Source organism: Lepisma saccharinum, chromosome 7 (genome assembly GCF_977018435.1).
Source record: "Lepisma saccharinum chromosome 7, izLepSacc3.1, whole genome shotgun sequence".
Classification (NCBI taxonomy): domain Eukaryota; kingdom Metazoa; phylum Arthropoda; class Insecta; order Zygentoma; family Lepismatidae; genus Lepisma; species Lepisma saccharinum.
Genome location: NC_139235.1, coordinates 40,075,094 through 40,087,218, shown reverse-complemented (window position 1 = coordinate 40,087,218; position 12,125 = coordinate 40,075,094). Strand labels below are relative to the sequence as shown.

Genomic DNA, 12,125 nt, shown 5'->3' with positions numbered 1-12,125 from the left:
TTCCATTCTTCTTTGGGAAAGTTCTGAAATTCTTCTCTTGCAACTTCCAGTACCCTGCCCAAATTACAATCCACATTTTGTGATGCAATGCGACCCTTTATGATACCCCAAACATACTCAATAGGGTTTAGATCGCAGTAGGGTGTGGCCGTTTTCTGCTGCAAGAGTGTCGACCCGATATTGCAGGGGCTTTCTGTTGGTTTTGATTAGCTGATATAACTAATATATAATACTATATATATTATATACTATATAATCCTAAGTCGTTGCAAATAATGTTGCGAAGAGTTTCACGACTACCTCGAAAATTAATTTCTTTCTTTAATTTCGAAAGCACTTTTTTTTTACTGTTGGCACTTCATGTTCAACCGTATAAAAATTACCAATAGTTCTTCTAATCAAACACTTGTCAAAGTCGTCTACAACAATTCTATGCTTTTCGGCAGACCTGTGCTTACCTGGTGTCGTAAATTACCCCCTGGAATTTCCTTCCTTTCTAATTTTCTTAATGAAAGTGTCCGACATTTGAACTGCAGCCGCCGCACGCTTTGTAGTTTGATTGACCGAAAACGTGTAACATCCTTCTCTCGTTTCGTTGTCAAGAAATTTAACAACATTCGAAATCACCTCTCGGCTCTCACTATGTACGGTTTTGCCCTTCATTTCGGTACAAACAACAGACGCACTCGAACTCAATTGACCTTTCGTCCATGTAAGTTTGGCAACATTGACAGGGTGTCAGAAGTCGAGCAGTCCTTGCTACCCCCCCCCCCACCCGACCCAACCCTCGATCAGCTGTACACAAAAACGTTCCGTTCCTCCTGTGTGCTTTCTCTGCGGACTCTGAGACACAACTGTGATGGAGAGAATCTTTCATGCTTTGCGCCGAGTGATACAATGGTTTCACATCAACCTGTAGTGCGGTCCCAGCTGATGTCACTGTCAAGATAGCTTGCACTTTAGTATAAGTTGTTTGCTTTACAGAGAAACGAGAAGTAGCTTTATGCATTGAAAAATGAGTCTGCACTCATGTTTTTTGCAAGCAGAGGGTTCCAAACCTCAGTGAAAATATCAACATATAATACCGAGAATGTATAAGGAGACAGATAAATTACAAATTGTATTTCTTAATCAATCTCTCTTCAGTCTTGTCTCATTTAGTCGTAACTTTAAAAATAATCAAGTATTTTATTTTAAAACTTACTGCGTATGACAAAATTCCGTAATCCTTCCATAGCTTGCGAATTGTAATAATTTTCCAAATTCACTATTTTGCAGTTTGAATTCTTGAATTCAATTCATAGAGAATAGAGAAATTAAGTAAATTTCATAGAAGATAATATTGGTACTTAACAAAACCATACGTGGATCTGTATGAGTTTATTATTTCCATTTGGAAAAACATCGATTTTGTTTAGTTTGTAATTGTCAAGGAAAAATGTAAATTTTGTCCTGGAAAAACCTGGAAAAGTCAGGGAATTTCATTTCTGCTTGTTTGTAGCCACCCTGATTAGGCATTGAGGATGATGTTGCAAGAACAGGATATCTCCCTTCGCAGACAGTTGTGGAAGCAGCAGTGGGAAACTGGAATGGTATATGCTACCTGAGGGCCACTTTCTTCGATTGTTGTCTACTCTTCCTGTGTGTGTTCCCACAAATGAAAGGAGCTTCATCACCTTCTGACATCTCAAAACTTGGTTGTGCTCTTATATGGGCAAGAAACTAATTACATAATTGGCCAGCCTTACAAGAAGGGGAGATTAGACATTCTTCTATGGATGTAAGGCTGTGCATTTTGTTAGTGTACATTTTTTTCATAAGACATAATTTTTCAATTCTTACTTTGTTAATAAGCTTTTAGTGGACATGAGCTTCTTCCACTGTTAACCTCTTGGGGTGAGATTTCTCAGTTGCATGTTTTTCAAACTTGCCAAACGTTAGAAAATAATTGTAGCAAGAAATCTAAGGAATTCTGTTTTTGTTGTTTCTTTTATTGGCAAAGGGGGGTTGGGGGACTCGTGGCAAAGGTGAAATTTATAATAACTCTTGTTAAATTACAGTTTCAGTTTTCATCCTAACTGGGCTCTTGGTAAGGGTTTTTCATCAAATAATTTATTTTCTTAGTTGCTAATTTCCAATTTTACCTAAGTAGGTTTGATTAAATAAAGGCTTATAAATGGGTAAAAAAGGTCAAGAATTTCGGATTTATTTCAGTAGACACCCTGTATAGACAATCCAATTATTTTTCACTAATTACTAGATGCATGCATATTTAGTTTTTGATGAAAGCACAAAATGTTAATTTTTCATCTTTCTGAAAGGTGTGAGGTGCATCTTCCTACCCTGTTTTACTGCAAAATGAGAATTAGACTCTTAAACATGCAATTTAGAGTTTATTTACCGATGCAACACTTTCTGAAGTTTGAATTATCCTTTGAGTTAGGCAGTTCACAGAAAATTGATTAATTCTGCTGTAAATATTTGAGAAGCAAAAATGGACCCCTTTGTACGGGAATAAACTTGATACTCTGGTAACTACATAAATGTGCTTTTAGAAGAAATATGATTATTTTGTGTAATAAGTATAGTTTTTAAATCAAATTTAGGATTACATTCACAATTTTGAAACCAAAATGTAATTTTATATCCCTCTTGTGATCAGATCTTTCACCGCTGTAACAAAGTATTAAATTTAAAACTAGCCAGTAGGTAATTACTGTAAGGGATGAAGAGGCTATTTTTCTTCTTCTTCTTCTTCATAAGTAAGACTGATTTGAGCTGAAAAGGTACATCTTAATTTGCCCCTGTACTTTCTGGGGGCAGGAGTGAGGGTGAACCACTACTTTTCAGATATCCTTTTTTAAAAAAACATTTTGCACTGGATACATTGAAATCAATTTCTCCCAACAATGTTGCAAAAATAAAGAAAATTATTACAACTTTCCATGAAAGTGTTTTGTGCCATTTTGTGGACCGTGCAAGATTTCTGGACACTTGGGAAGTATCGGACTGTATTGGTATTGGCTCATCCTCAAATATAGTTCATAGTATTTGTTATAATATATTGTTATGCACAGGGAATTGCAATTTTCTAAATTATTGCAGATGCGACTTGTACATAGACAATGAACTCATTTGCACAGTCGAGGACCCTACAAAGAAAAAATTAAGAGAAATGGCATCACAAAGAGCTTTGGAGCTGATAAAGCTACAATGTCCAACATTACATGTGAGTACGCTCTTTGTTTTTATTCCTTCCTTTTTGTTTATGAATATACATACATCCATTACTACTAGGGGCAGATTTATATGCACTAAAAATAGCCAAAATATGCACTAAAAATTTTCAAATAAACTTTTTTTAAGTATCTGTAGGCCTTGCATGAAAAGTAAATGTATCAGTAACTCACTGAACACAATTATAGAAATGAAAGGTGAAAATCTGTGCTTTTTAGGATCACCAAAAAATACTAATTTACAAATGTTTTTATTTTCATGGAACAAAATTATATTACAAGCATTCCTTTGTCTGGAAGCTCGATCTAAAAACTGCAATATTGCAAACACTATGCTCTCTTCGTTGCATTAATCAATATCTTATTCTTTTACATTAATCAATATCTTATTCTTTTACATTAACATTTCAATATACTAGACATTATTTATTGATGTTTTCAAGTAGCAGACTCTTGCGATTTCCAGAAAGTCTTTGTATTTTGAAAATGTTCTTTCCATTTCACAAGATGCCACTGGACAGAATTTGTTCGTTTCATTTCTTGTGTTGATATCCTGATGTAAAATAGATTTTTCTGCATTCAGAATTTTAAAATAAATAAATTTCAGTTGTGGAATACCCTGGCAAATCCTGGACCAAATTCACCTGTCGCAGGAACTGCAAACCTGGGTATCTGGAAGCTATTGCTAACTGCTTCTTCAATTCAGCTTTCTCAACTTCTCCTGGTACTGTTTTCTTTTGAGAAATATCGAAAAGAGATTGGATGGACAAAGGAAGAAAAAAAATCTACTCTTTGTCCGTTCAAAACTATGAGCAAAATTTTACCATATTTTTAATACTTCAGTCAAGATTCAGATTAACTGCATTTTGATTCACATTAACAACACAATCAAAAATTGGTACAACTACAGACATACCACAATGGTCTGGATGGCCTACTGCAGGGATTCAACTTGCAAACACTCCGAATGTGAGTCCATCACCTTAACAGCTAATTCAAAGGAAGCAATGCTGGATTGCTACATTTAACGTGTGGTTCTGTTGGCGATAGAATTCACACAGAGATAAATGTATTGTAGACAGATATTGAACTTAGGCAGCAAACCGTCTGCACTATGAATCTCTGGTTTGCACCTACTGTAACATGGGACTCGAACAAACGCTATTTGTCACATGAGATTTAATGGAAAATAATGCACAGTGACATTCCATCTTTGTCAGCATAACAGCAGCTTGAGATCAAAGAATAAGGAAAGCTTAATTTTTTAAGGATAAATTGTGCTGCAGGTTATATACGAGATATAATTGTGACAATTTTCCTTATCAAAACCAGAGACTGTGTTATACACCCATATATAAAAAAAGTGCATAAATCCCACGGACGCTACCTCAGTCTCTATAGCACTGCCATCTTTCTCCTTCCAATTACCTTAATAGTAAAATTAGCACTTCAAATCGTTACTAGTTTCGTGAAGAAAATCACCCAAAAATCATGTTTAATCCTCACCAGTATGTTGTTAGAATATTTAGTTGCAATCCATCGACAGACATAATTGCAAAACGTTATTGCATTTTTATGTCTTAATTTAAGAATAAAATACGCTCATAGTGCATATCTTCATCATCTGACCATCATTTCCTTCATTTCTACTGTATTGTTATTTTGTACTTAACAGAATTATCCTTCACTAGGTTATACAGCAGCATTGTCCGTAAAAATTAACATAAGTTTATAAAAATCACAATGTCCATGCCTACGCAGGCAACAAATGTTTTCTGTTACCAAAAATGAAAGCTCTGTTTTGAGCATGGTAAATTTGCATTTCAGCAAATTTCCATTTAAGCTGCCAAAAAACTATTCTAAATACCTGAAATGTATTGCATGTTTAGAGCATACTTGGCAATAAATAACTTTGCCGGCAGTGGTAAATGCATCGTTACCTTCTACCCACTGTTGGAGCAATATGCTGTTACTTCTCTCCTTCGTCATTTATTTTCACTTCTGCAGCATACACACACACTCACAGATTTATCAAGAGATCACATTAACAGATAATCCTCAAGTAAAGCGACCCCAGTGTTTTTGTTGGAATTTGGAAATGTGACTCACAACTCTGTAAGGTCATTGGTTGAAGATTTCTTTTCTATCTTTGGAACCAAACCACCTGCAACGCTATGAGATGAGTTTTGGAATGTCCTTGACCCAACTAGTGCCCAAGACCAGACTAAGTGGTCTATTTTTAATGCTGACACACAGAACGGGAAAAATGAAGCAGGCAAACTTGAAACAAACAATTACATGAAAATTGCTCCCAAATCCCCAATATATGCAAATTATATGCACGTTAAGCTAAAATATGCACTAACGTCCCAAATATGCACTATAAAATTTTACCAAAGTAATCTACATCAAGTGGAATCGATCAATCCATTGAGAGCATATGAATTTTCCTTAAGGAAAAAATATGCAAAAATCTGCCCCCTAATTATTACCCATGGTGCCAGTATTTCACATCTTCATCTTAAAATTACGTTTAATAAGATTTAGTGGGAATATTCCTTGATGTTACATTTTCACAGGTATGTATAGGGTGGTCACAAATTGGGCCTTACCCCATTTATTTTAGACACTGCGATGGTTATGGTTGAATGCTTGATACACATACCTGAATGTTCCAGAATCCCGAACATTGGTGTGAAGACCGTAATTTTCGTAGCACAGTCGAATTCTGCGCTATGTTCTGGCTGATGTTTTGCGGAGATTAATACAGGACCACTTTCGTGAAGGAATCTTTCACAGCTGTTCGTAACTCTTGCATTGTGCCATATCGGTTATTTCAGAATCTGTCATTGAGGAGTCCCCAAAGGTGAGATCTTGGTGGCCAAGCTAAGGAGCTGAGTAATATTCAGAACCTCTTCCAATCCACCGCCCGGAAAAGGACTTATTCAGTAAATGACGCACTTGCAATGCGAACTGTGCTAGAAAATGACTGAGAATTTGGCTGTGCTACGAAAAAGACGGTTCTGGACTCTTAAAACATCAGGTATGTGTCCATATCAAGAATTCAACCAGAACCATTGTAGTGTCAGAAATAAAGGGGGAGAGGTTATGACCACTCTGTAGAGGAAGATAATTTATTGTTCTATGCAGTTCTTTTTTACAGTTGAGTTTGACTGAAGATCCTGTACTAACGGTTGTCAAACATTTGCATGAAAACATGAAGAAGTTGGGGAAACTAAATTTTGCACATTATATACGAGGTGCATCCAGAAAGTAAGTTTCCCTATTTTTTAAAAAAAAAAACAACAACACAGTTTCAGAAAACCATTTATTGGCAACAGGTACAGCAAAGGTTCAGCTATTTTTCAACATAGCAACCACCAGAATTGAGACACTTGTCGTATTGTGGTATCAACTTTTGGATCCCACTGTCGTAGAACTCTGCCACCTGTGAATGGAACCAGCGTGTGACAGACGTCTTCAGCTCTTCGTCACTGCCAAAATGCTCACCGGAGGACAGGAATTTCTTGAGGTGCAAGAAAACGTGAAAATCGCTGGGAGCCAGATCAGGACTGTAAGGTGGATAATCAAACAACTCCCATCCAAATTCCGTCAAAATAGCTGCTGTGCGCCGAGCCGTATGTGGACGAGCATTGTCATGGAGGAGCACAACACCTGCAGTAAGCATGCCACGCCTCTTGTTTTGAATGGCACGTCGCAATTTCCTTAGTGTTTCACAGTAATGGTCAGCATTCACCGTTTCACCTCTGGGGAGGAAGTCAATGAGCAAAATGCCCTTCCTGTCCCAAACACGGTGCACATCACTTTCTGTACCGACAGCGTCTGTTTGAATTTCTTCTTGACCGGAGATCCACTATGCCGCCAATGCATTGACTGCTGCTTGGTTTCCGGGGTGAAGTGCGAAATCCACGTCTCATCGCCCGTGACGATCCTGTCGAGGAAATCATCGCCGTCATCATGGTACAGTTGCAGGAATGTCAGTGCTGCTCCTGAACGTTTCATTTTGTGTTTGGGTGTCAGGTTTTTCGGCACCCACCTGGCACACAATTTTTTGAACAGCAGGCGCTGCGTGACAATCTCATGCAACACGGATCACGATATCTGCGGAAAAAGGCTACTGAACTCCGTAATCGTGAAGCGACGGTTCTCTACGATGCGTTGCCGCACCAGCTCAACCAGATCATCAGTGATGAGGGACGGACGCCCACTGCGCTCTTCATCATGGACACTTTGACGACCTTCCGAAAACTGCCGACACCAGCGACGCACCATCTGCTTACTCATAATGTCATAATGCACAGACCTCACAGAGCTGACGATGAATGTCAATTGCTGCAATGCTTTATGCATTCAGGAACTTTATCACCGACTGAACCTCGCATGCAGCGGGAGAAGGAATACGAGCCTCCATTTCGGACCACTGCTGTCTCGCTACTGGCATGTGGCGGGAGAAGGAATACGAGCTTCAACTTCGGACCACTGCTGCCTCGCTACTGGCACCGGGCGGGATCTGTCCGCCTGGCATATGATTGATACGTCTTAGCTCTGCTGCGCATGCGCAATTTACATGGCTCATTATGTTTACTTTCACGGGAAAAAAATAGGGAAACTTACTTTCTGGATGCGCCTCGTACTTATGTTTTACTTATTTACAATTTCCATCTCGATCAGTTTCAACATCAGTCTGTGACTGGAGGGGAAGGTTAAGGAAGTCTAATACAGAGGTTAATTCATTTATATTGAGCCAAATTCGAATGTGCTACCTACCTAGGAAATGCAGTGTTTCCACCACCGGTTGTGTTCGATCTGCAGGCCACCACTATTGACTATTGCCAGGCATCGGAGTTTCCATTGGAGGAGACTGCGTTGCAGCTGGACCATGGGTATTGCATCCCACTCCTTGTTACAGGCTTTCCACAGACCGGAGATGGTGCGGACTCGACGATTCAACAGGTGCCGCTTGAGGAGTCCGAAAGCACAATAGTCCATTGGACTGGCATCTGGACTCTTGACAGGGATGTCAGAGAAGGGAATTGCAGAAATTCCAGTTTCCTGTTCCACTTCCATCGATCACCCGCTAGATGACGTTCATACAGCCTCTTGCAGTTCCTTTTTCGCTCAGCCACATGACACGTTTTCAGGGCGTGCACACTGCTCTTGTGAATGACCTTGAGGCGTAAATACCTGTGAATGGCGCGGTTGATTGTCGCCTGCGATGTGCAGCATTTGCTGGCCATTGCACGCTGTGTGGGGGGATTTTTGGAGGTCGCCATGCGATGAACAACATGCAATAGCGGCAGGGTCCTCTTCAAGGGAGGCCGGTTTCTAGCTGCTCGCGTAGGTGTGGTGGGCCCAGGACTCTGTGCCGCATATTTCCATATAATACGAATCACAGTGGCATGACCTACACAAAAATTATGCACTTTACACATTTCTATGATGCACGCCGCCGTGAACTTACCGTCGGAAAGGGCAACAATGTACCCCTCCCAGAATCTATTCAGTTTCGGCAGCATCAGACTACGCTCGACCACACTACTCTACTGCGTGACTAACGAGATGCTGTGCCTTGCCTCGGGGCAATCTCACGGCGATGCATTGCACATGCACGGTACAGTGGCACATTGAATTCGGCTCAATATAAATGAATCAGCCTCTGTACATCGTTTTGAAACTCCAGAGTTCTTTTTTGAAGTAAAAATAATACATTTGTTTGTATGAGTGGAAAGTATTAACTTTTCTGAAATGTTTTGTTTCTCTTTTAGGTTAAAAAAAGATTCATCTCAGATACTACTATAGATAGAGATGCTGCAAGCAAAGGTGATTCTGACACTAAGAATGTTGATTTGCAATTTATCCCATTGAGTGATGACAATGTGGGGAATAAGTTGCTTCGCATGATGGGCTGGACCGGAGGTGGATTGGGAAAGGACAAGCAAGGAATTGCAGAACCAATCAGGTACTGATTTCAGAAAATTGGGTTGTTGCTAGGAATGTGATGAAGCTGATTTTTGATGTAACATTATCAGTTTGTTGCCTCATTGGCTGAGTCAATTGAATACTGGACTCACCATCTTGGGAGAAAGGTCCCAGGTTGTAGCTCTGGCATGGGCATGAGTGTCTCTTCATCAATTTCATATGATTCATCCCCATTGATTTAATTAGCCAAAAGTGGCAGAAACCGATTAAAGTAAGAAAAATTGAAAATAGATGAATATCAGCTGCAAGTGGCATATTGAAATCTGTAAATTTCTGAAATTTAAATTGTTCCAATATTCAATTGATTTGATCTCATAATTAAAATGCTTCTTGTAAAAGGGTTTCTTTTACTTGCACCAGTGTAAAATATCTAGAATATTTCTAATTCACAAACAGAATGTTTAGTTGTTTTTTTTTTGGGGGGGGGGTTAAAATCTAAAAATGACATTGTATTTCTGTTAAAAATCGCATCAGAATTGGTTAAATATCAAAGTCACAATTGGAGCTTAGACCAAGTGTTTCAAACATGGCTAAAAATTACCAAAAAGTAAAATAAGGTGTTTGTTTCCATGGTTGTGACAACACAATAATATCATGTACAAAACTGCATGCAGCATGTATGGAGCAATTTTTATGCCTTTTAGTAACCCTAAATATTTGTCTATGACAAAATTTTGCACAGAGTATATCGAGACGAAAGTGAACAAACTTAGTAACTATTCATGTTTGGGGAATAAAAGATGCAGTTGATAATAATTAGACACAAGCAAGTTACTAATGTTTATCCGTGACACTTACCTGTAGAAGTGCTATTAATTTTTGTGGCCTCTGCCACCATCTGCTCAGGATCTCGTTGCTTCACTGTTGGGTTAGCTTCCGGTTCCTTTTGTTTCCCAGTGAGTGTGCCACTAGGAGTGCTATTGGTTTTAAGTTATTGCAATAGGGGGACAAACGTGTTGTGCCTGACAACTATCGATGTTTAGATCATGCGGAAAGTGCATAATTGCGTGTGTCTGTGATTTTCGTGTCAATCAGTGTGTGCTATGTATGCCTGATGGAAACTTTTTTAATGTTGTGTTTGTTGAACTTGAGCTGCTTTGCTAGTCCGGTAGCGTGTTGTTTTTTTTTTTTTTTGTTGTTTTTTTGCATCAGATAGGTGCTGTTGTATATGCTCCATGATGATTCTGATATACGAGGTGTGGCTAGAAAAAAAACGGATTGATGTTGCTGTCGTCAAACGGCAAGCGTGTCAAGGAATAATGTGATATCCTGCCTATCGACTATTGCCCAGGGTGCACAGCACTCAGTTCGGCTGTAGCTTGTTGACTAAGTGAACCGTACATCTGTGCTTCGTCGGAAACTTTGTTAAGTGTGAAAGTGGAACAGCGTATCAATGTGAAGTTTCTTACGAAACTCGGAAAATCCGCCACAGAAACTCATGGTTTGTTGAAGGAAGTGTAGGGAGATGAATGTTTATCACACACGCAAGTGTTTGAGTGGTTTCAAAGGTTTAAAGAAGGACGAGAAGTGATCGCGGATGACTCGCGTCCTGGAAGGCCTTGCACGTCAAAAACTGAATTAAACCTTGCAAATGTCGGTGAATTGATTCGAATTCGGTACCCAAAGGTCAAACTGTCAACCAACATTATTACATTACGGTGCTGACGACCCTTCGTGAGCGAGTAAGAAGACGACGACCTGATTTGTGGAAAAGCAAGTCATGGATTATTCATCAGGACAATGCTCTTGCCCACATGCCATTGTCAGTCAAGGCTTTTTTGTCCAAGCATGGGATCCCAGTGTTAGAACATCCATGCTATTCGCCGGATCTAGCTCCGTGCCACGTTCTTCTCCCCAAAGGTCAAATCAGCACTGAAAGGAACAAGATTTACGACCATAGAATCTATGAAAACAAAAGCGACTGAGGTCATGAACATGGTTTCAGAAAATGATTTCCAGCACTTCTTCCAGCAATGGAAGGTTCGTATGCAGCTGTATAAAGATAGTGCAGGGAAGTACTTTGGAGAGGATATTGTTCATATTGTACAAAATAACCCATACAAGATTTTGTAGCATCAGTCCATTTTTTTCTAGCCACACCTCATATCTGCCAATGTAATGCTGATTGCAGTCCACTGGGTGTTGTATACCCCCTGGGTTATCAAGGGGTGAGAGGAAATATCACCTGTGTTTGTTTAGGGCACTGGCTATTTTGGTCATTGGTTTGTGTGCTAGTTTGATTCATACTGTTTCAGGGTCTTGGCAAGGCTGTTGAATGTGGTGTGGTGGTAAGGGAAGGCAATCCATTTCACTTTGTTGTCATTGGTTGGAATGTGATGTTTAGGCTGTCTAACCTGCATCTCTGATTTGCTACACCATGTTGAAAGTTACTAACTATGTGATGATATCAGAGGGAAAAGTTTTTCCCCATTCTATGCAAGGCCACCCTAAAAACAATGCATGCAGTCACATGCTTACATCAACACACACACTGAGAGAAGGAGAGAGAGGAGAGGGGACCTTCTCTGATGACATTTTAGCTGATGTGGGGTGTAGGCCCACACATTCTCGATCTCGGACATTTTGATGGTGATATCATCAGCACCATGCTCCGGCCACATGTACACCCAGTATTGCCCCCAGGTACCCATTGATTTGAGGCTAGGTGAGCTGCTTTATGCTGGAAAAATTCCGACCTTAGATCACTCACCCCAGGTATAAAACTCAGGTTTTCCATATTGCAGTCGGGCATCTACCAACTAAACCACCATATATTTTAAGTCAATACAAGAAGTAGGTGCCATTTTGTTAAAACTATAAATAGGAGCCCATTATAAGTATTATTTCCGTAAAGTTCAGTTATGTATATTTTGTTATATGTATACTTTA

The 12,125-nt window shown here is 39.4% G+C and overlaps 1 protein-coding gene across 3 annotated transcripts in view; it reads left to right on the top strand.

The window, feature by feature from the left end:
* LOC145989818 (uncharacterized) overlaps nucleotides 1–12,125 on the top strand; it is a 180,003-nt gene that overhangs the window by 163,548 nt on the left and 4,330 nt on the right. For all 3 annotated transcript variants that reach the window (XM_083125182.1, XM_083125184.1, XM_083125185.1), the window contains exons 18-19: nucleotides 3,106–3,229; nucleotides 9,023–9,216. In XM_083125182.1, coding sequence (XP_082981308.1) covers nucleotides 3,106–3,229; nucleotides 9,023–9,216 — 318 coding nt within the window. The remainder of the gene's footprint in view (nucleotides 1–3,105; nucleotides 3,230–9,022; nucleotides 9,217–12,125) is intronic.